Genomic DNA, 25,432 nt, shown 5'->3' with positions numbered 1-25,432 from the left:
TCACTATTACAAGGTTGGTGGGATGGAGCATCTAGAACATGGACTTGTAGAGATGATGTGTGGATATTTTATGTGATCTTACATTTTACAGATGATATTTTCTCTCATTTCCTTGATTTAGAGTGGAGATCCAATCGATATAGAATTTGAGGTGAAAGCAGAAGAAGAAGAGGCGTATGTGAGGGATGATCAGCAGTCTATGGAGGAGGATGGAATAACGGGGACATTTATAGAGGAGGACACTCCTACAGAGATCAGCACAGGTGGGTCATGAACACTAAATCCATTCCTCCACCCATACTGCTCACTGATTGGTCCAGAGTAGGGCGGGGACTGGGTGATATCAGCCTGTAATCCCCTGGTCACTTTCCTGAGCTGTGTTCCCCGTCCTGTATTCCTGGATTTCTCTCGGATAATCTTCCTTCTCTGTGCTGCAGACACAATTTATGTATCTAGACTGGATTTATGGAGGTTCTGGGGATCAGCTGGCAGCAAAATGTTCATTTCACTATAGGCATTGATCTACCTAAGCACAGGAGCATGTGATTTGGGTCTCCTTCCCCATGCCCTGGTCTAGTAAGATCTCTGATAGAACATTTCTCCCAGGGTTCCTTGCTCTGTTATCTGCTGGCTGTGCCGGGTGGAGGGATATGTCTGTAGTGTCTCAGACCCAAGTCACTGAGTGCAGTCTCAGGAGATGGGAGGCAGCGGTGTGGGACCTCTGAAACTTGTCTACAGTAAACATTTAGATTACAATTGATTACTGAATGATAATTATGAGGCCTGACCTTTACACTGTATAATTTATATTGTCCATTCCATACTCCTGACCCCTGCACTATATACTCTATGTTGTACATTACATACTCCTGACCCCTGCACTATATACTCTATGTTGTACATTACATACTCCTGACCCCTGCACTATATACTCTATGTTGTACATTACATACTCCTGACCCCTGCACTATATACTCTATGTAGTACATTACATACTCCTGACCCCTGCACTATATACTCTATGTTGTACATTACATACTCCTGACCCCTGCACTATATACTCTATGTTGTACATTACATACCCCTGACCCCTGCACTATATACTCTATGTTGTGCATTACACACTCCTGACCCCTGCACTATATACTCTATGTTGTACATTACATACTCCTGACACCTGCACTATATACTCTATGTAGTACATTACATACTCCTGACCCCTGCACTATATACAGTTGCAAGAAAAAGTATGTGAACCCCTTGGGATTACGTGGAGTTTTGCATGAATTGGGCATAAAATGTGCTCTGAACATCATCTAAGTCATAACAATAGAAGAACACAGTCTGCTGAACATAATACTACACAAACATTAGATGTTGCCATGGTTTAATTGCACATAACATGTAAACATTCACAGTGCAGGGAGGAAAAAGTATGTGAGGCCCTAGCTTAATGACTTCTCCCAGAGCTAATTGGAGCCAGGAGTGAGCCAACCTTGACTCCAATCAGTGTGATGATATTGGATGTGTTGCTGACAGCTGTCCTGCCCTTAAAAAACACACCTGTTTTGGGTTTACTGGTTTCAAGAAGCACTGTCTGATGTGAACCATGCCTCGCAGAAAAGAGCTCTCAGAAGACCTAAGATCAAGAATTGTTGACTTGCATGAAGCTGGAAAGGGTTACAAAAGTATCTCCAAAAGCCTTGATGTTCATGTGTCCACGGTAAGACAGACTGTCTACAAATGGAGAAAGTTTAGCACTGTTGCTACTCTCCCTAGGCGTGGTCGTCCTGTAAAAATGACTGCAAGAGCACAGCGCAGAATGCTGCATGAGGTAAAGAAGAATCCCAGAGTGTCAGCTAAAGACCTACAGAAATCTCTGGCACATGCTAACATTTTTGTTGACACATCTACAATAAGGAAAACATTAAACAAGAATGGAGTACATGGGAGGACACCACGGAGGAAGCCATTGCTGTCCAAAAAGAATATTGCAGCACGTTTGAAGTTTGCAAAAGAGCACCTGGATGTTCCACAGCACTACTGGCAAAATATACTGCGGACAGATGAAACCAAGATTGAGTTGTTTGGGAAGAACACACAACACTATGTGTGGAGAAAAAAAGGCACAGCACACCAACATCAAAACCTCATCCCCACTGTGAAACATGGCGGAGGGAGCATCATGGTTTGGGGCTGCTTTGCTGCCTCAGGGCTGGACGGATTGTTGTCATTGATGGGAAAATGAATTCCAGAGTTTATCAAGACATTTTGCAGGAAAACGTACGACCATCTGTCCGCCAACTGAAGCTCTGCAGAGGATGGGTGATGCAACAGGACAATGACCCAAAGCATACAAGTAATTCTTCAAAACAATGGCTGCAACAGCACAGAATACGCCTTCTGGAGTGGCCCAGTCAGAGTCCTGACCTCAACCCGATTGAAATGCTGTGGCATGACCTTAAGAGAGCGATTCACACCAGACATCCCAAGAATATTTCTACACTGAAACAATTTTGTGCAGAGGAGTGGTCCAAAATTACTCCAGATCGTTGTGCAGGTCTGATCTGCAACTACAGGAAACGTTTGGTTGAGGTTATTGCTGCCAAAGGAGGGTCAACCAGTTATTAAGTCCAAAGGTTCACATACTTTTTCCTCCCTGCACTGTGAATGTTTACATGTTATGTGCAATTAAACCATGGCAACATCTAATGTTTGTGTAGTATTATGTTTAGCAGACTGTGTTCTTCTATTGTTGTGACTTAGATGACGTTCAGAGCACATTTTATGCCCAATTCATGCAAAACTCCACGTAATTCCAAGGGGTTCACATACTTTTTCTTGCAACTGTACTTTATGTTGTACATTACATCCTCCTGACCCCTGCACTATATACTCTATGTTGTACATTACATACTCCTGACCCCTGCACTATATACTCTATGTTGTACATTACATACTCCTGACCCCTGCACTATATACTCTATGTTGTACATTACATACTCCTGACCCCTGCACTATATACTCTGTGTTGTACATTACATACTCCTGACCCCTGCACTATATACTCTATGGTGTACATTCCATAGTCCTGACTTCTGCTCTCCCCCTCCCCCCACTGCTATATGTACACATAATATGGATTCTCTTTTGTTACACCCATTTCCTCCCAGCTGGACATTTTATATCGGATGATGTGATTGGAGCACAGACTTTTACATGGTGATAATAATGTGATAACATCCTCCAACTTTGGACCCTTAAACAGAAAGTGATAATGAGGGAGGAGTCAATACCCCAATGATGGTGGTCTTCAGGATCAGTCCAGTCTTCATCTTGGTTGTTCTCCCCCCATCCTCACTCTCTGACCTCTGGTGGGGCTCAGCCCCGCTGTTCTTCATGACTAAATCATGGACTAAATAAGGAAGTGCAGTACTTCTTGTGTTGGGAAGATGGCGATGAGTGATAGAGGGGGTGGGGACCCTCGTCCTATAATCCCCTCATCACTGTCCCTCCTATAAAAGACAGTTCTGGTTGTTTCCTCACTCTCTGACTAAGGTCCATGAATAAAGAAATGACCTGGTAGGAGATCAGAGGAGCCATTTCCTAGTTCCCTTGAGGGTGGAATTGTAAGCTCCTCAGAGACCAAGCTGCCTGATGTGGGCGGAGTCCTGGTTTGGGGGAACCAATCGGCTCCTGTCTAGTAATCCTCTTTGTCTTTGTATTTTAGTCCATGGCCGGAAGATGAGGAAAACCTCCGAGGATTGTCTCACTTTGTCTCCAGACTGGAAAGTAGAAGATGAGGACATCACACAGTATAGTCCAGGAGAAAACCCGGCTCCCTCCAATGTCCATCCGGCACCACCCAGTGTAGATGGACCATCGGATTCCTCGTATCCTGAGGAACCTCAGACTGTGCGGGACCGGGCCGGCCTTCCAACAGGGAAGAGCTTCTCCTGTACTGAGTGCGGGAAATGTTTCCGTTGTAAATTCCATCTTGATGAGCATAACAGATCTCACTCAGGTGAAAAACCATATTCCTGTACTGAGTGCGGGAAGAGTTTACGTTATAAATGCAGTCTTAATAGGCATAAAAGATCTCACACGGGGGAGAAGCCATATTCCTGTCCTGAATGTGGGAAATGTTTTTCATTTAAGTCCATTCTTTCCAAACATCAGAGATCTCACATGGGGGAGAAGCCATATTCCTGTCCTGAGTGCGGGAAATGTTTTTCAAAGAAGTCCAATCTTTCCAAACATCAGAGATCTCACACGGGGGAGAAGCCGTATTCCTGCTCTGAGTGTGGGAAATGTTTTTCATCGATGTCCAGTTTTTACAGGCATCAGAGATTTCACATGGGGGAGAAGCCGTATTCCTGTCCTGAGTGTGGGAAATGTTTTTCACAGAGTTCACATGTTTGCACACATCAGAGATCTCACATGGAGGAAAAGCCGTATTCCTGTCCTGAGTGTGGGAAATGTTTTTCAGATAAGTCCCATCTTTCCAGACATCAGAGATCTCACACGGGGGAGAAGCCATATTCCTGTCCTGAGTGCGGGAAATGTTTTTTACAGAAGTCCGATCTTTCCAGACATCAGAGATCTCACACGGGGGAGAAGCCACGTTCCTGTCCTGAGGGAAATGTTCCTCACTGAAGTCCTGTCTTCCTGTACATCAGGGGTCCCACACAACCCTGGAGGTGTATTAGTGCCTTGAGTGTGGGAAATGTCTTCTAGATGAATGTTGCTGGACATCCCAGCTCTCATGTGGGGAAGAAGCACACCCTGATATACACCTCAGATATACTCCATGGCTGATCTTCATCATGGAAGAAACCGTTCATAAGGTGGACAGAGGCCCCTAAAGACATGGATGAAGTGTGGGACCGGGTTGGCCATTGATATCAGGAGAAGAATAAAAATGGAGTCCTGACCTAGAGCACTGGGCTGACTTCTCATTGGGGTGCAGCCTATATAGTAGAGATGGTTTGTGTAGCAAACTAGCTCCTCAGAGCTGGAAGCGGAGTTCCTCTGTTCCTTGCTGTATTTGAGATCTTCCTCGAATCATTCCTCACATCCCCCCCTTGCATTCCTGTGAGGCAGACTTTATCTCCTGGCAGATGAGGTGGAACAACCTAAGACATGAGAAGTGGAGACAGGCTGTCTACGAACGTTTCACTTTGGTCACCCAAAGCTATGTAAGCCCCACACCTTATCAAAAGAACTGAACATTCCTCAGATCAACTGTATGGTTCATATCACGGGATATGAAGCTGGTAATTTAGTGTAGAGTTTCCCAATGACCACTCCCAAGTCAGAGCCCCCCCTTCCCTTTTGAGAGGGACCTTTAAGAGAGTTAAGTGAGTTAGTCTGTGTCACACTGACACACTCAGAGATCTCCGAGGTAACATCGTAACAAGAGGAGATCAAAGAACTCACCCTGCTCACAACTTGGACTGCAAACCCAGGCATATGGGCAAGTAACTCGACCCTGTAATCTTCTTCCTAATTATCTCTTTGCTGTGTCTTTATATACATATATATATATATTTGTGACATCTCTTTGTAAATATTGTATTGCACCTGTTTTGACCCTTTTAGTAATAAATCTTTCTTTCTGAAAGTGTTAAACTGTTTCTAAGCGCTTACTTGCAATTCACGAATCCCTGCCTTTGAAGAGACGCTACGGGTTGTCATATTTCTGTATAACAGGTCCGCGGGCCGTGCTATATAGATCAATATTTCAATCAATATAGTGTATATTTGATAACGGGAGTTTCCCAGTGTCCGACAAAAGTGGTGGTGGCAGTAGAGGGTTAGTTGCGTAACTAACCCGACCCAGTAACAAGCGCATTCAGGCTGCAGGCACCGATTGTAGTCCATTAGCTGGGCAATCGCTGTGTAGGGTGCAGCTGGGTGGGGCCTTGTTACGCGCGTCACACCGCGGTTTTGGATCGGCCAGCCCTTCGGTCACGAGTTTGGTGAGAAGGTCTGGGGTCTGACGCCGTGGGCGTGACGTATTACTGTTAGTCGCGGCTGTGCGATTATCACCTGTTGGTGGCGGCGACCGCGGGTTGTGACATATTGGTGGCAGCGTACGTGGGATAATTGCATTAAGAGCTTCAGTGCAGCGTTAATAGTTGGCTCTGCACTGAAGGATTGTAACCTTTGTGGAAACAGTCCTTAGAAACAAGCGGTGCATATTTTAGTTTATATATATGTGTGTATAGAGAGACACATAGCAACAACTCCTTCTTTTCCTACTTTTCTATCTTTGCTTGCGATTATGCCTGGTGAAGCAGATTACGAGAAAATGAGCAAAGGTGATTTGAAAGTTGAATGTGCCTCACGAGGATTGGACGTCGGTCGCAAAACTTGTGAAGATTTGATTAGTGATCTAGTGGAGTATGATATCCGAGCAAATCAGAACTCGGGGGAACTTGAACATGGAGGGGTTCCCGTTACCCACATTGCCAGTGGCTCAGAGACGGCCTCACAGGATGGGCATACAGAGACTGACACTGGAGGATCACCAAAGGTTAACGTCACACCACCACCTGAGTGCGCTAACACTGTGGTGCCTGGAACCAGCAGAGACTCTCCTCAGATGCAGGAGGCCTTGAAACGCCTCATGGAGACAGATTTGGAGGCATACCTGCGGTTCATGGAACGCCAAGTAGCGGCTGGCAGAGGAACGCCAGGCTGAGAGGGAGGCAGTGCAGAGGGAAGCTGATCGTCGGCACGAGATGGAGATGGCAAGGCTCCAGAAGCAACCGGGTCAGAACCTCGGGGCCCTAGATCACAGGGACGCCACTCTTTCCGTGGGCGCAGCCAAGTTTCCAGTGATGGAAAAGGACAGCGACATTGACACCTACTTACTGTCCTTTGAAAAAACGTGCCATCAGTACCATGTGCCCCAAGCTCAATGGGTTCGGTACCTGACACCAGGGCTACAAGGCAAGGCCCTGGACGCATTTGTTGAATTGCCAGAGGGGCAAGATGATGATTATGAACTTTTAAAAGATGCCATAATCCGAAAGTACCAGAGGACCCCGGAAGTGTACCGCAAGCGGTTCAGGACCATGCAGAAGGGACCTGGGGACTCTTACACGGATGTGGCAAGTCGCTTACGCACCACATTCCGACAGTGGACTAAGGGACTGAAAGTTGATTCTTCTGAATCTTTGGAGGATCTCATGATCAGAGATCAACTCTTGCACATTTGTCCAGCAGACGTCAGACAGTTCGTCTTGGAGAGGGAGCCAGCATCTACTAAAGCTGCAGCAGACCTGGCAGATACCTTCGTCCACACGAGAGTGCCTGAACCTCGCAAGGCTCCTCCAAACAGCTGGAAAGGGGGGAAATCGTCCCTAGCAACCTCTCCTACTTCGGTGAGTCAAGCTTCACCTCCGCCCAACCCTGCAGCGCTTGGAGCCAAGCCATTCCTGCCTGACACCCGCAGATGTTTCACCTGTGGGAAAGCCGGACATCTCAGGATGCAGTGTCCTGAGCAGAAGCAGATGACATCACCTGGCCAGCCGGCCAGCAACTCTTCTTCTGTGCTGTTCGTTCGCAGGAAGATGACCCCCGATAACTTGCAGCCCGTTACCGTGGGCAACCGGTCTGCAACTGGTTTCCGGGACACCGGGGCCAAAGTCACCTTGATCCGGCTAGAGCTGATTGAGCCACAGAACCTCATCCCAGGAAAGTTCCTGACCCTCACAGGAGTTGGGGGGACCCGTTCACGCATACCCTGTGCAAAGGTATTCCTAGATTGGGGTGCGGGGAGGGGGATGAGGGAGGTGGGGGTCTCAGATGAACTGCCCACCCGTTTTGTTGGGTGCTGACCTAGGCACTCTTGTTTCGTATTATGCCCCTGCCGAGAAGACCCGGAAGGTCCCCCTGGAACTCTCTGGACCAGCCAAGGTACTGTGGACAGATATTGGGGTAATGTCTGGGCCACCGGTGGATGGACAGAGGGAGGGGGCTGGGAATGGTGTGGGGCTGCAGGAGTCTCCAGTAGCTGGAGAACAAGAAGAAATCCCCTTGCCTGGGGAGGTATTGAACTCGTGTCACGGATATTATGAACGTGACTGTTGAGGATCGTTGTGGTGACACTGAGGGTGATCTTACTAATGTTAGTAACATTGGGAATAACATTGATAGTAATGTCATTGATAATGTTTGTATTGTTGACGGCAATGTTGGTAATGCTAACAATGAGATTTGTGATGAAACAAAGGATGCATTTTCAGTGTTGGGGGCTGAGGTACAGTCTCTGGGGGTTGAGCAAGGGGATGGTCTGGATAGGCCTGTCCCTTGCCCAGGCTCAGAAGATTGTGCCTTGATAAGTGCCCAGCCGTTGGCCTTGCATAGGACTAGGCAGCTGGCTGGGACTTGTAGTTCCACGCCTCAGGCAGCACTGAAAAGCGATTCCCAAAGGAGCTTCAGAGGCCCGCTAACTGTGAGTTGCCCTGCTAAGGAAGGCACACCACAGCTGGCTGGGACTTGTAGTTCCCCACTTCAGGCAGCCCTGAAAAGTGAGTCCCAAAGGACCTTCAGAGGTAAGCTGGCAGGGACTTGTAGTTCCACGCCTCAGGCAGCCCTGAAAAGTGAGTCCCAAAGGACCTTCAGAGGTAAGCTGGCTGGGACTTGCAGTTTCACAGTTCAGGAAGCCCTGAAAAGTGAGTCCCAAAGGACCTTCAGAGGTAAGCTAACTGAGATTTGTAGTCCCACGGGGAAGGCAGCTCTGGAAAGTCATTCATATGGATATTTCGGCTTGTGTCCTGAGCTGAGCCCCCCTGCTGGGGAGAGTAAACAAAAGAGCAAGGAGGCTAGAAAGACGCCTAGTCAGTGGGGGCTGGGAGCCTGAAAGCCTGTCAGTTAATCCCACTTGTCAAGGTGTGTTCACAGGCAGACAGACAGAGGTCAGAGGCAGCAGGCCAGGAAGGTTGATGCTTGGGTTACAGAGAGAGGGCCTCCAGGCCCAGACCCAATCACCCTTCCCTAGCACTTGGGGTCTGGAGCAGCTGCCCAGGCCTCTGATAGATGGTGTCTGGATTCAGAAGGTGCCGGATGATTGGGCCACAGAGGCAAAGGGAATGGCACAGTCAGGAATCCAGGGATCAGCTAGAGTCTGGGCAGTCCTAGTGGTCGCGGTCCTCCAGCAGGATACGATGACCAGGCTTTCTGAGAACCTTGGGAAACTGAACACCAGCCCTGGGTTTGTGGTCTACCCCATGCCCAGGAGCTATGAGGCAATGGAGCATCCGGAAGGTGCCTACTGTTTTTCCATCATGGGCCTGAGCAGGGAGCATGGACCACCATCTCTAACCCAGCAAGCTCCAGACGAGCCAGCCTTCACTACCCCATGTGGCTTGCCTGAATCCTTGGGAAAGCTAGTTGGGGTTGAGAAGGCACTGACCGCCACTCCTGCGGTCAGGAGTGGCCCGCAATGCGCAGTGGACCTGGGTGCAGTTGTCCACTTTAGGGGCCTCGTGGTGCTCGGCCCTGTCTGGAAAGAGCAACTTGGGCCCCTGTCACTAGGCTGGAACAAACCGCCTGTGCCCAGTCCGACAGCCAAGAAGGGTAACTGTCAGAGGGGCATGTCAGTGGTTCAGTTTAGGAACCCATCAGTAAAAAGAGACCCCCAGAGGTCTGGGCGTGGGGAGACTGAGGCAGTTGAGACCTGGTCTGCTCCCCAGGCCAAAAAGCAGGTTACGTCAGTCGCGGGTACAGCTGGCTACGGTAAGACGCCTGGATGCGATGATCATGGCTCAGCTGGACCTGTGACTGACCTAGTAGACAGGAAACTGGAGGAACTGGTGTCCTGGATGCTAGCAGGTAACGAGGACTGTCCATCTTGGATGAAGGTACCTATGGACACCACTGGGAGGCGAGGCCCAGAATTCGCCTATCCGGTTCCGGTGCACATGGACGCTACTACCTTCAGGCCAGATGTAGTCCTAAGCCTGAGGAAGAAGGTAGGAGAGGGAAATCTTCTTCTCTACCTTGACAAGAAGCTACATATTAATATGTTAGCAAAGGACACCCCTGAGCCGAAGTGTTTTGTGAACAGGTGGGCACCCCGGCAGTTGCCACGGGATTCGGATAGCCACAGCCGACTGGTACCCACCCGTGACCACTCACTTGGTCGGCCCAGCAGTGCTGCTGGAGAGAACGGCTGCCTGTTCAGACGGAATTCGGTTCTCCCGCAGTACAGCGGTACCAGGACGTCCCAAGAGGAACCTCTGGACAGAGGTCGGTTGCGTCAGGAGAGAACTTGTAGCTCACTCCTTGGCAACCACTTAAGGGGGAGGTGTGGCAAACTTGCTCATCCTTGTTGGAGCGGAGTCCCCCTTTACACTCTTTTTTGTGTTCTGTCTGTGTATTTGAGGTCTTCCTGGAATCCTCACATCCCCCCTGCATTCCTGTGAGGCAAACGTTATCTTCTGGCAGATGGTGTGGGAGTCAACCAGGTTAAGACATCCTGTATCCAGCAGTCATAAAGGTTGTAAAGTGTACTTCCTCCCCCATCTTAATCAAGATAAGATAACTGCACATTCCTCAGGTGAACTGTATGTTTCAGATCATGGGGGATGAGTTGTATTTAGAGTAGAGTTCCCCAATGACCACTCCCAAGTCAGAGCCCCCCTCCCTTCCCCTGAGAGGGACCTTTAAGAGAGTGAAAAGTTTTTGTCGCAGAGACACTCACACACACCGAGATCTCCCAGCAACATCGTAACAAGGGGAGATCAAAGAACCTTTCTGCTCTGCATCTTGAATTTGCTAAAACCAGGCAAGGCAAGTAACTTACCCTGTAATTTCCTCGCTATTCTATGTTTGCTGTGTCTTTATATACATATATATATTTTTGTGATATCTCTTTGTACATATTTATTTTGCATCTGACGCTTTTGGTAATAAATCTTTCTTTCTGAAAGTGTTAAACTGTTTCTAAGCGCTTACTTGCAATTCACGAATCCCTGCCTTTGAAGAGACGCTACTGTTTGTATATCTCTGTATAGTAGGTCCGCGAGCCGTGTTATATAGATCAATATTTCAATCATTATAGTGTATATTTGATAACAGGAGTTTCCCAGTGTCCGACAAAAGTGGTGGTGGCAGTAGAGGGTTAGTTGCGTAACTAACCCGACCCAGTAACAAGCGCATTCAGGCTGCAGGCACCGATTGTAGTCCATTAGCTGGGCAATCGCTGTGTAGGGTGCAGCTGGGTGGGGCCTTGTTACGCGCATCACACCGTGGTTTTGGATCGGCCGGCCCTTCGGTCACGAGTTTGGTGAGAAGGTCTGGGGTCTGACGCCGTGGGCGTGACGTATTACTGTTAGTCGCGGCTGTGCAATTGTCGCCTGTTGGTGGCGGCGGCCGTGGGTCGTGACAACTTCTACCCCCTTCCTGCCTACTGGGCACTTCTACCCCCTTCCTGCCCACTAGGCACTTCTACCCTCTTCCTGCCTACAGGGCACTTCTACCCCCTTCCTGCCTACAGGACACTTCTACCCCCTTCTTGCCTACAGTGCACTTTTATCCCCTTCCTGCCTACAGGACACTTCTACCCCCTTCCTGCCTACAGGGCACTTCTACCCCCTTCCTGCCTACAGGACACTTCTACCCCCTTCCTGCCCACAGGACACTTCTACCCCCTTCCTGCCCACCGGGCACTTCTACCCCCTTCCTGCCTACGGGACACTTCTACCCCCTTGCTGCCTACAGGACACTTCTACCCCCTTCTTGACTACAGGGCACTTCTACCCCCTTCCTGACTACAGGGCACTTCTACCCCCTTCCTGCCCACCGGGCACTTCTACCCCCTTCCTGCCCACCGGGGAATTCTACCCACTTCCTGCCTACAGGGCACTTCCACCCCCTTCCTGCCTACAGGGCACTTCTACCCCCTTCCTGCCTACTGGGCACTTCTACCCCCTTCCTGCCTACAGGGCACTTCTACCCCCTTCCTGCCTACAGGACACTTCTACCCCCTTCCTGCCTACAGTGCACTTTTATCCCCTTCCTGCCTACAGGGCACATCTACCCCCTTCCTGCCTACAGGGCACTCCTACCCCCTTCCTGCCTACAGGGAACTCCTACCCCCTTCCTGCCCACCGGGCACTTCTACCCCCTTCCTGCCTACAGGGCACTTCCACCCCCTTCCTGCCCAGGCCAATTTTCAACTTTCAGCGCTATCACACTTTGAATGACAATTGCGCGGTCATGCAACATTGTACCCATATGACATTTTTATCATTGTTTTGTGACAGATAGAGCTTTTTTTTTTTGGTATTAATTAATCACCTCTGGGTTTTTTTTTATTTTTTGCTAAACAAACCAAAAACAACTGAAAATTTTGAAAAAAAAACATGTTTTTTCTTAGTTTTTGTTATAAAATGTTGTAAATAAGTGATTTTTCTCCTTCACTGATGTGCTCTAATGAGGCTGCACTGATGGGCACTGATAGGCTGCACTGATGGGCACTGATGAGGAGGCACTGGTAGGTGGCACTGATGGGCATTGACAGGCATCACTGATGGGCACTGAAAGGCAGCACTCATATATGGCATTTATAGGCAGCACTGACAGGCACTGATAGGTGGCACTGACTGGCACTGATAGGTGCTACTGATAGGCAGCACTGACGGGCAATGATGCGCAATGATAGGCAGCACTGATTGACACTGATAGGCAGCACTGACTGGCACTGATAGGTGGCACTGACTGACAGCACTGATAGGTGGAACTGACTGGCATTGATAGGTGGCACTGACTGGCATTGATAGGTGACACTGAAAGGCAGCTCAGATGGGCACTGATATGTGGCATTGATGTGCACTGGTAGGCATTGATGTGGCACTGACAGGTGACACTGCTGGGGCTACATAGATCATCAAGGCACACTGATCATCAGTGCCCTGATGATCAGTATACATGTCCCTGTTAGGAATACAACAGCATGTACTATATAGTATTGTATGTTAATATCACTTGACCAGTAGATGGCACTGTACACTAAGGTTATCAGTTGTGCATATGTGTAGAACTTGTTGGTTCTCTCTCTTCCTTCTCTTCTCTTCCTCTCTCTCTCTTTAGGAAGTAAGATGTCTGCTATCACTGTCTGCTGAAATGTGCTCTGTATGTTTGCAACTTAAGCCACACAAGTAAAAACATAGTTCTGCCTCATCACTACCAGTGTCTTCTCTAACACATAACCAACAGTCCCCTCCGAGGAATGCCGATTACCCGCTCTCCTCTCCTCTGTCAGCGTGACAACTCGTGAGGAGAGAAATGCAGATAACTGGCATTTCCCTATTTACATGTGATCAGCTGTGATTGGACACAGCTGATCACATGACTGAGTCAACATCTTCAGCTCTTTCCATTGATTGGTGATCCGCTGTGTCCGAGGGACACAGTGCGCCATTGATCACCACGCTGCATGCTCCCGGAGCCACACATGCGCAGTTAGAGTGGGAAGACATCATATGACGTCCTCCCAGAAAGAGAGAACCACCTTGCACCCGTCATTGCCTTATATGGCGGGTGGGAGGCGGTTAAACAACATGCTTGGGGAGAGATTTAAATCTTTACATGGAATTACAGAAGATTAGAACTCTCATGGACAGCATTAAGGACACCATATTCTGGCACTACATAAAATGCATGTCTATTCATTTATTGTATTCATTTACAGCAGCAACAAAAACCCAATGTGATTGAATCCCACCCCAAAATAAATTAGTAATAAGTAGTTGTAGCGCACCCCCTAATGAGCCACTGGTGAATTTGATTCTATTCCCCCTCTGAGCACACACAGCCAGGCACTTAGAATTTTCTGCACTCTTCCACTGGCTCCAGAGAACAGTCTAGGGGTTTCTTTTTGTTTTTTTATTGGACACAATGAACTTGGATGGGGGTGAATAGAGTACCCTGATAAACTGTAAAACTGAACAACTTGTGGACTCCTCAACTTTTGGCTTGGCAGTACAAGATTTATGTCACACAGGATCTCTATGCTGACTGTGACCTGTACTCCTTCCAGAGTTTAGAAGCTACACAAAGTCACTATTCTTCATCACCGGGGTCATCTACTCACTCAGCCACAGGACCATTGGTTGCCTCCTGCCAATATCCACCATGCTCTTCCTAGTGAGTGGGATGTAGATGTATACCACCATAGCACAGCTGGACTCTTTCCAATCAACTTTATTCAGGTTTTCTCCAGTGAGCTTCTCCAGATCCAACTTGATCCCTGGAATTACAAATAGGCCCTCCAGCTAAGCCTAGCTGGGATCTCTGTGTCTTACTAAAAGCTTCTTTCAAGGTCCTGCACAGGCATCCCCTCCTGCAGGACTGAAGTGAGGAACATTGCACTCCGCTGTCCAGGCCTCAGACTATTTATGAGCTCCTCAACCACCTACTGGGCACATCTCACCAGGATTGGTTCTTCCTCCCACTATACTTCTAGAATCCTCTGGAATACAGGGAGAAGTAACAGACCAGCAGCCTGTGAGACACTGAGCAGCCCCAAACAATCAACACCGGCTCCTCTGATTACAGATGAGCTAGGTAAATTTACCCAGCAGCCTGCTCTACTCTAGGAGGGTGCTACATTGTTATTGACAACGTTTTTTCAAGTAGTAGTAGTAGCAGAAGTGATAGTTGAGTGTTGGCAATACAGTAAAAAATTATTATAAGGTATACACTTTAAAACAAAAAAGCTTAAAGGGTAGCTCCGCTTTGTAGGAAAAAAAAATGGAAAAAAAAAATTATAAAGCATTTTCAATTGTGACTCAAGTCATATTGTCACACAACTTGCTGGATCCAAAGCAGCATGGCTTTACTGAGGGCAGACCATGGCAGACACATCTGATTGGATTCTTTTACCTTATCACCAATGTTTTGGACCAGGGTGGTGCTGTGGACATAGAATATCTTGATTCCAGCAAGGCATGTGATACAGTTCCACATAATGATCTAATACAGAAGTTGGACAAGCTAGGACTTAGCCCTTGGGGGGTTCAGTGGATGTGCAGCTGGATAAATGATAGATACCAGAGTGTGGTTGTAAATGGGGATCACTCGGAACAGAGAGCAGTCACTAGTGGTGTACCCCAAGGTTCTGTACTGGGTCCTGTTCTATGTAATCTATATGTAAGGGATATAACTAAAGGGTTGTTGGGTAAGGGGATGTCTCTTTGCTGATGACACAAAGGTGTGTAATAGGGAGGATATCCCTGGAGGTGTCTGTAACATGGAACAGGATTTGGCATTGCTGGAAGAAGTGGACACTGCAGTTCAATATTTCTAAATGTAAAATAATGCACCTAGTGAAAATGAATTCCTTGAAAGAGTACAACATTGGGGGTACAGTGTTGGCCAACACTACAGAGGAAAAGGACTTGGGGGTACTTATTTCAGATGATTGCAAAATGAGCAAACATAGACCAAGCAGTGGGGAAAGCAAATAGAATTCTTGGATGCATCACTAGAGGGGTTACAGGTAGGAAGGAGGTCCCGATTCCTCTATATAGATCTATATGTCACTAGAAGGGTCACCGGCAGGAGGAAGGGGGTCCCGATTCCTCTATATAGATCTATCACTAGAGGGGTCACCGGCAGGAGGAAGGAGGTCCCGATTCCTCTATATAGGACTTTATATCACTAGAGGGGTCACCGGCAGGAGGAAGGAGGTCCCGATTCCTCTATATAGATCTTTATATCACTAGAGGGGTCACCGGCAGGAGGAAGGAGGTCCCGATTCCTCTATATAGATCTTTATATCACTAGAGGGGTCACCAGCAGGAGGAAGGAGGTCCCGATTCCTCTATATAGATCTTTATATCACTAGAGGGGTCACCAGCAGGAGGAAGGAGGTCCCGATTCCTCTATATAGATCTATTATCACTACAGGGGTCACCGGCAGGAGGAAGGAGGTCCCGATTCCTCTATATAGATCTTTATATCACTAGAGGGGTCACCGGCAGGAGGAAGGAGGTCCCGATTCCTCTATATAGATCTATTATCACTACAGGGGTCACCGGCAGGAGGAAGGAGGTCCCGATTCTTCTATATAGATCTTTATATCACTACAGGGGTCACCGGCAGGAGGAAGGAGGTCCTGATTCCCCTATATAGATCTTTATATCACTAGAGGGGTCACCGGCAGGAGGAAGGAGGTCCCGATTCCTCTATATAGATCTGTATATCACTAGAGGGGTCACCGGCAGGAGGAAGGAGGTCCAGATTCCTCTATATAGATCTATTATCACTACAGGGGTCACCGGCAGGAGGAAGGAGGTCCCGATTCCTCTATATAGATCTTTATATCACTAGAGGGGTCACCAGTAGGAGGAGGGTTTCTTTATGAAGATCTCTAGTTGGACCTCATGTAGAATACTGTGTCCAGCTCTGGAGACCTCATTTACAAAAAGATATTGATAAGATAGAATGAGTCCAGAGATGGGGAACAAAAGGACATGACCTCCAACTAACTGGAGGAAAGTTCACAACTAATCTCAGAAAGTATTATTTTACTGAAAGAGTAGTTGATGCTTGGAGTGAACTTCCAGCAGAGGTAGTGAGCCAGTCAACAGTAAATAGCTTCAAACATGCTTGGGACAAACATAGGTCTCAGACCAAAAAGTTAACCCCCCCAAAAAAAGAAGAGAACACAAAAAACACACAAAATAAACAGGCAGACTCGATGGACCACTCTGCCTTTTTCTGCTGTCACTTTTCTATGTTTCTGCAGCGCTGTCATTTTCTGTAAAATACTAAATGCGATATGGCTAACTGGGGATGTTCTGTGCACAGAGTGTGTACAGAGTGTCCCCTGAAAATGTCATTTCCTGCTTGTGTGATTGGCTCACTGATTTCCCCAGAAGTCTGCACTAAGATACAAGTCAGACCCTGCAATTTTCCTCATTAGTGCCCAGCGGGCTGATAATTAGTCACTTCCATTCACATTCACTCTGCACATGGACACAGACAAGCAAACAGCTATTTCTGCAGAATAACACAAGGTAGGAATCTGCAACAAAGTTTGATAAAATCCCCGCAATGTACAGAGATCACCCAGAGTTTTTTCTCAACAAAAGTAGAGTTCCTCTTTAGGCCACCAATGTCATATGACTTGGCAAACAGGGACAGAACAGGTGAGAGCCGAGTTTGTTGTGATCCTCTGCTTAGTAACAGACTGCATTGTGTGCCGAATACAAATCACATGAAACACGTCATCGGGATCAGGATTCTTCTTCAGCATAACAACTGCTCAGTCTGCAGAGACCATGGGAGGAAATGTCACAAAGTAGCAGTTTGATTGGAGCCCAAGGCAGCAATGGATGGAAGAGATGAGGTATATAAACAATCCAATGAGGGTGAGATGTCACCAACAAAGCAGCCCTAAATATAACAGAGATTGGCTGCCCATGAAGCAAACATATTTCCTTACCACTCGCCTACCGGGCACTTATACCCCTTTATTTACCAGGCCAATTTTCAGCTTTCAGCCCTGTTGCACTTTGACAATTGCGCGGTCATGCAAGATTGTACCCATATGAAATTTTGATCATTTTTTTCTCACAAATAGAGCTTTCTTTTGGTGGTATTTAATCGCTGCTGGGCACTTTACTTTTTGTGCTATAAGCAAAAAAAGTGCAAAACAATTTGAAAAAAAAAGTTTCTTTGTTTCTATTATAAAATTTTTCAAACAGGTAATTTTTCTCCTTCACTGATGTGCATTGATGAGGCAGCACTGATAGGCAGCACTGATAGGCGGCACTGATAGGTGGCACGGATAGGCAGCACTGATAGGCAGTACTAATGAGATGTCACGGATAGGTGGCACTGATATGCGGCACTGATTGGTGGCACTGATAGGCGACACTGATAATGGGTACTGATAGAGAGCACTGATAGGTGGCACTGACTGACATCACTGCTGGGCCCTGACTGCACAACCGCTGGGCACTGACTGGCAGCACTGCTGGGCTGCACTGATGGGCACTGGTGGGTGGCACTGGTGGGCACAGGTGGGTGGCAATGGTGGGCACAGGTGGTTGGGCACAGGTGGGTGGCACTACTGGGCACAGGTAGGTGGCACATCTGGGCACAGGTGTGTGACACTGCTGGGTGGCACAGGTAGGCGCACTGCTGGGCACAGGTTTTTTTTTTTTTTTTTTTTTAAGTCCGCAAACGTGCAACTATAACGTAAAAACCCGTAAGTGTCCGCAAAAAAGTGCAAGTGCAAGAACACCACACGAAAAAAGTGCACTTAGGGGTGTGTTTGTCCTACCCCCGAAAGGGTTGGACCGTTCACCCGATCCCCCGGGGCACGAAGCTCCTGACAGGGACAAGGTTCCCATTTGGTCCTCCTGGCCAAAAGGCCTGGTGGACCACCGTTCCTTATGCCCAGCCGAAGCCGGACATCCAGTACTAGGCAAGGGGGTTCTCCCGAAGAGAAAACCCCCTAGGGATCAGGGGAGGAAGGAACCGTATGGCCACACATCCTCCCCCTAGACTTCAGGTAAGGCCCGAGGACCCACACCCTCCATCCGTGAAAAACACACACATAAGAACAGAAAAAGTGACAAAACGTGGGAGTGGTTTAAATAAATAGAATAAAATAAAAAAGTGGTACCGTGCCTAATAGTGCACAGACCAGGCCCTGAGGCCTGTAGCAAAAATTGCCCTGGACTTAGCCAAAAGACCTGGTCCTTAGGGCGCTGTGCAAAAAGAAGTGAAAAACAGTGGCCATGTGTCATCTTCACACCGTGGGGTCCCACACCCAAGTGTTACTAGTGACACCCCTGAGAGCGTCTTCCCCAGGGGGCACTGAGTTTGCGGACTTTTTGCGTCCCCAGCCCCAGGCCAGACCAAGGTAGCACGTTCAGATCAGGAGGTACTGGGTCTTTCCGGTCTCCCCAGAGGAATTACTCCCAAGGCCCCAGAACGAATCATGGCGCTCCCTGGTTTCTGTCCCTCCGGTACTAGCCTTCCGGACCCCCATCATACCAGTGAGGGTACTGTACAACAACCCTCCCCGTAAACTAGAATGGTCGGTAGCACCCCCACTGGACACTGATAAGAACAGATACTACACTTGATCTTAGCCAAAAGGCCGAGAAGCGAGGCACAGCTGGGCACAGGTGGGCGCACTGCTGGGCACAGGTGGGCGCATTGCTGGGCACAGGTGGGTGGAACTTGTGGGTGGCACTGCTGGGCACAGGTGGGTGGAACTTGTGGGTGGCACTGCTGGGCACCGATCATCAGGGCACTGATGATCAGTGACCTTGATGATTGGTGCCGATTCCCGCTCTGACAACTGCTGGTTTTCGGCAGTACTTTCCTCACGATCTGACAGCGTGAGGAAAGTGCAGCCGAGAACCGGCATTTGGATTTCCAGGTGATCAGCGTGTCATTGGACACGGCTGATCACGTGGTAAAAGGCCGCTGTGATTGGCCTTTTACCACATCACGTGATCAGCTGTGTCCGTAGGACACAGCGATCATGGAGATCGCTGGGTGTGCGCCCCCAGGGGCGTGCAGGAGAGTGCGTTCTGGGAGGACGTCATATGATGTCCACCCAGAACTGGCTGGACGCAGTGCAGCCGTCATTCGGCTATCTGCAGTCGGCAAGTAGTTAATCAAGGAGCCAGGTCCAGAGATAGAGAAGATCTGCCAGGTGACACCTCCAGATCCAAGAGTCAGTCTAGTGGCAACGCTCCGTCACCTTTGTCACTACATATTCAAAGGAATATCACCAAATCATCAGAATAATTGGAAAAATTATAATTGACCAATTCTTTATACTGACAGAGGATTACATACCTCGTTACAGTCAGGCAGTCGCTCCTCCAGTCATCCAGCACCGACGTTAGCTGCTCATTCGTCTTTTCCTTTCATCGTCTAGAGAATGCCAGCCCACCTGGCTGCATATTTAGGTAGTTCTCCTTGTAATAATAACACCTGCAGGTATTGTCATCTCTGGGTCAATCATTTTCCATTTCATCATCCAGAGAAGAGTTTTCCATACAACAGTGCATTGATTTGTAAGATTTGTGATCACCTCCAATATGTCGGTTGAAGAACTAGGATTGGGAAACACTATTGTGATACAAATAACTAGGCACATTTCCAATGTATCCCATCATTTTAGGGATTGCCATCCTGGGGATCTCTCCCGGTATAGAAAGGCTGCCACACTTCCAGAGAGGTGGTGATAGGGCTAGAAGGCTTTTAGGAGGAGAAGCATGGTGGATTCTCAGATGAAATACGAGGGTGAAAGGGATAAATGAATTATATTTGAGATGGGATTCAGATTTACATCTATATTGCTTCTCTTAGGATTTGTTAGATTTTTCTTTGTGGATTTGTGTTCTCCCCTCTTGGTACATACACTTATATGGCCATACATTTATATTGGTTTATAGTGTGTGATTGTAGATAGCAGTCCACGCACGGACTCGGTGATCACTATATCAGCTGTCTTGCTCGTACAATGAAGTGGTTGATGAGACAATTACTAGGCTGGGCCCCTGTTTTGATATATTCTGTAGTTTCATGTTATATGGTGACTAAAGCCATGTTGGCGGAAACCAGTCAACTCTCTGTATTTGGAATGTATACACTGTGGATTCTGAATTCATGCAAGATTGTAAGAGCAGCAGCAATGGTCATGTGGATATGTTCAGCCAAGCATTGTACACAGCCGAGTGACTGTGGATCAGCACCCGCAAGCTTCATGAACTCAGTATATACGGCAGTAGCAGCAATATTGTGTTTGTTTCTATATCTCCTTAGCCACTGTGTCAGAAGAAGAGATGAAGCATATTTGTTATTTAAATGGAAACAATATTTCAGTGAGACTAAGCAGGTTTGGTGCTCCTAATATACTGTACATATTAGAGTGTGCGCTTTTAGAGAGACAAGCCAGAAAAACAGAACTGATCAGCAAATGGAGAGTATGTACCTCTTATCTGCTGAGATTCTACGTCAGAGGGAGATCCGGCAGACCTGATCTGGGATAAACAAATGACAAGATGAAGAGGCAGACTGTGAAGACTGTAGAGGTGATGTTTCAGTAGGACATGAAGCAAAGTGGAGCAGAACAGGACCTGCAACAAATAAGTGACTGGAGTACTAAGGAGTGGCTGGGGGAGGATGCCGAGGGCTGTGGTAGTTGAATCCAGATTATTAAATTGAAGAAGGAGCCAGAAGGACTGATGCATGGGAGAGGATGCTGTGGAGTACTGGGGCACTGTGAGTACTGAGGAGTACGGGGGCACTGTGAGAAATGAGGATTACTGAGGACACTGTGAGTACTGAAGAGTACTGGGGCATTATGAGTACTGAGGAGTACTGGCACCATTGTGAATTCTGAGGAGCATTGGCGGCATTGTGAGTACTGGGGCACTGTGAGTACTGAGGAGTACGGGGGCACTGTGAGGAATGAGGATTACTGAGGACACTGTGAGTACTGAAGAGTACTGGGGCATTATGAGTACTGAGGAGTACTGGGACACTGTGAGTACTAAGGGATACATATGAGCACCGTGAGTACTGGGGAGTACAGAGGACACTATGAGTACTGAGGAGTACTGGGGCATTATGAGAACTGAGGAGTACTGAGGCAATGTGAGTGCTAAGGGTTACTTGTGAGCACTGAGAGCACTGTGAGTACTGGGGGCTGTGAGTACTGAGGAGTACTGGGGCATTATGAGTACTAAGGAGTACTGGGGCACTGTGAGTACTAAGGGTTACTTGTGAGTACTGAGAGCACTGTGAGTAATGAGAAGTACTGGGGGCACTGTGAGTACTGAGTAGTATTGAGGGCACTGTGAATATTGAGAAATACTGAGGGCACTGTGAGTACTGAGGAGTTTTGAGGGCACTGTGAGTACTGAGAAGTACTCGGGCATTATGAGTACTGAGGAATACTGGAGCACTGGAGGAGAATTTGAGAGTACTGAGGAGTACTCAAGGCCCTGTGAGTAGTGAGGAGTACTGGGGGCACTATGGGTACAGAGGAGTAGTGGAGAATTTTGAGTCTTGAGGAATACTGCTGTTTTCTGTGCTCTAATAGCTGGGGCAACACAACTTGTCTGCTGAATTCTACAGCTGGTGGGGTTGGCAGAATCAGAGTAAGGTTTAAGCCTACCCTTGCTCATACTCTGAGTGGGCCCCATGCAGACATTCTTCCCTGCTGGAGGAGTCATAGGGAAAAGCTTTCACACCCTTTGATATACTATCATTCTTCTTCCTGGGGTCCACTGAGGCTGTTGAGAAGGAATAGTAGTTAGTGGGGTCTGGGGTGGAAAGGGGGGAGGATCTGGGAGGAAGGGGAGGTTTGCAGTCCTTTTCCTGAAGAAGAGTATTCTGGTGCTGTTCCCACTGAGCTGCATGGTGAGAGGTCAAATGTCTCTGCAAATAGGTGGTACACAAATGGCCAATGATATTACCATGCTTGATACGCTGAAGGCAGAGACTACAAAGAACAGTGCCCATGTTAAAAAAGGCCCATGCAGGTGAGCTCAGGGGTGTGAACAAGGGACAACAGTGCTCTTCATCTGTCAATCTCTGCTATCCAGTGGAACAGGTTGGCCTCTCACTCCACTTTCCTGTGACTTGGCCTGGCAGACATACTACCTTGCTGAGGTTGTGCCTATTTCCTTCTCTGCTCTATTGGGCACCCAAGTATGGTCAGAGACCTCATCATCATCCCTTCCCTCCTCATCGCTGGAGTCAACTTGGCAGTATGTTGCAGCTGTGGAAACATCATGCCAAATGCTTCTTCCTGACTGGTGTCCCTCCATCTATGGTCCCTGTTACTCAACTCCTCAACCTTAAAGTCCATAAATAGTTTTACAGCCTCTTGCAGCACGTGGCTCATTCTGTGCTCAAATTCCATTGTAGGTGGCGCTCGACTGGAGTGGTGTCACAGCCTAGAGAGTAAGTCAGGAGATACATAGCTTCTCTAAGGTTTTCAAGTTCCTGGAAGCAGTGCTCTGGTTTGCTATGCTGCATCCAGGTGACCTCTGGCAGCCATCTTGGATCATCATAGTCTTTATAAGTCCCTGCCCCCAGGTTTTAGTGAGCATTTGTAAAGTGGCTAGAGTAGGGAAAAAGTACCTATCTGTCAGAGAAAGTGATAGTAGCAGGGAAAGGTTCCAGACAAGTAGGAACAGGACAGGCTCAGGACCTGCAATTCTACAAGTATGCCTTCCCTTTGGGAGTGGACTGACGAGGCCACACTCCACCCTCTGAAGAAAGATGCTGTTGGTGCATCTCTTCCTGCATTGAAATGAACTGTGAGCGTTACCCTAAGCAGTGCTCTCCCGCTGGGGTTGTTTGTAGTTTGGCATTCTCTTCAATACAAGTTTCACGTTTTACTGAAACCTGAATCTGTGTCATTACCATGCTGCACCTTCTGTATATAGCACAGGATATAGCAGGGTATATAGGACTGATGCTGTATATAGTGCAGAAAATATGACTGCATATAGCACAGAATATAGTACTGAATGTAGCACTGATACTGTAAATCACAAAACAGTAGTAATACACCACACTACAATATCCAACTCTTTATATAAAATACATTTCGGTGGTCCCTTTCCCTCACACTGACAAACGTCTGCAGGTAAAGCACCTTTTATAGTGTGTGAGCTGCAACTTAGATCAAAACTCTTATGACCTCAGGTCAAGTTCAAGACTTTGGCATTGTATTATGGAATGTTTGATAGTGCAATTCCAGTAAAACATTTCAAACATTTGGGATTCAACCAAATGAGCGAATGTCCAATTTGAACTTAGGTTCGGACCAAACTTTCAGCTCATCCCTACCCAGCAGGTGTACTGTGACCTGGCCCTGGAATTAGCTTGGCAGAACATTTCTTTGGGGGCCCCTCTTCAATCTGAGAGAAGGTGCATCTCAGCACAAAGATGCCACCTGTCAACTGCATTGTGTCCACCCAGGGGCATGACATCTCCACCAGGAGCACCCCAGGATCTAACCCTCCTGAGGGCTAGAAGGGGAAAGAGAACTCCATGTAGTTTGGTGCTGGTCCTACCACCAACTGGGTCATATGGTGAACCAGTGTCCAGAGTGTCCAGAGCAAGATAAGTCAGTAGACTGTGACATGGGTTGGCATCACTCCATGTATGACTAAGCAGTATGTGCTGCAAAAAGTCTAAACCTGCATGAGTGTGTGGTATGGGCCAATGGACAAATGGTTGTCACACTCCAGGACAGGAACATGTCGCAGGCAAAGCTAATACCAGAGAACCGGTGACTGTAAGACTTTCATGTTTGTGATTTTCCTGCTGGATGAGGACAGTTCTATTTCTCTTGATTATCCTGTCATATTTGAACCTCTCATGTAGTAGGTAAGTTCTTTTGCAGTTTAAAGACTGTGTTAGGTGCAGGCAAAGAGCTGCGCCTGTGTGATTTTCATGGAAACTTGAAGTCAAAACCTGTCCTTTTGTGATTTAACAATAAAACAGACTTTTACTTTATAGACTTGTGCCTCAGGGACCATATTCCCCTCTGATCCTGACACCTCATATTCTCATCCTGACACTTATCTTGTCCTTTCCTCCTCACCTTCATTTAACCCTCTAAACCTGACTGCTTCTTAACCCTTAACCACCCTTTCCTAGGTGACCCCCAAACCTGAAGTACCACCTGACCTCTCTCTAGACATCTTACTGGCCGATACTTTGGTGCTGATTAGTACCAGTCTTGGCTATGAATGGCACAAATTTGTGGAGGTGGCCCCTAAAAGTATGAGTCTGTGTTAAATGTGGCCCTAAACAGTGTGAACTTACTTTTTGTGACCCCAATATACCAATCAGATAAATGCTGGGATGAAGGTTCTAATTACCCTCATAGTCATGGGATATAAATGACAGAATGACAGAGATTGGACATTCAGGCAGACAATTGTTATCCACATAAGGGAACAAAATCCTCCTTATTGATTCCATTCATTGCACTAAAAATGAGTTTGTTATTGTTTGTGCTCCTTCCAGGTGATGTCATCTCAGATCATCTCCTGATGTCATGGCGACCTCTTCATTCTTCTCACAAGGTATGACTTGATCCTGAAAATCCTTTCCAATGTTTTCCTCCATCTCACATCTCCAGAGATTGGAATTATATGATAGGACATCTTATGTCTCTGTAGTCTGGACATTTCCTGTAGACATCTGGTCAGTACATCCATTAGAAGAGTTCAGGAGCTTTCATCAATTCCACAATCACCTTGGGGGTTATTTACTAACACTGGAGAGAACAAGTTCGGATGCAGCAATGCATAGAACCCATTCATCTTCCAGTTTTTTTTTTTCTGCCAAAGCTTAACTGAACAAGCTGAATTTAGATTCTGTGTGCTTCTTCATATTTTATTTCATGTTAAGG

The 25,432-nt window shown here is 47.5% G+C and overlaps 2 protein-coding genes and 1 pseudogene across 2 annotated transcripts in view; 2 read left to right on the top strand and 1 right to left on the bottom strand.

Annotated features, from left to right (window-relative positions):
- Nucleotides 1-122: 122 nt before the first annotated feature.
- Nucleotides 123-5,631, top strand: LOC149438044 (uncharacterized). Its single transcript, XM_089660314.1, has 2 exons — nt 123-263; nt 3,731-5,631. Exons 1-2 carry the CDS (start codon nt 200-202, stop codon nt 4,654-4,656), a joined length of 990 nt encoding a protein of 329 aa, XP_089516440.1. The 5' UTR covers nt 123-199; the 3' UTR covers nt 4,657-5,631.
- A 3,545-nt stretch (nt 5,632-9,176) lies between these two features.
- The window catches only part of LOC149438042 (NACHT, LRR and PYD domains-containing protein 3-like), a 41,558-nt gene continuing 25,302 nt past the window's right edge, over nt 9,177-25,432 (top strand). The window contains exon 1 of the mRNA XM_089660329.1: nt 9,177-9,276. Within this exon, the coding sequence (XP_089516455.1) occupies nt 9,177-9,276 (100 nt within the window). The remainder of the gene's footprint in view (nt 9,277-25,432) is intronic.
- Nucleotides 19,030-19,144, bottom strand: LOC149438043 (U2 spliceosomal RNA; annotated as a pseudogene).

Source organism: Staurois parvus, unplaced genomic scaffold (assembly GCF_062004578.1).
Source record: "Staurois parvus isolate SC_StPar_1 unplaced genomic scaffold, SC_StPar_1.0 ptg001224l, whole genome shotgun sequence".
NCBI lineage: Eukaryota > Metazoa > Chordata > Amphibia > Anura > Ranidae > Staurois > Staurois parvus.
This window is presented reverse-complemented; position numbering and strand designations above follow the sequence as displayed.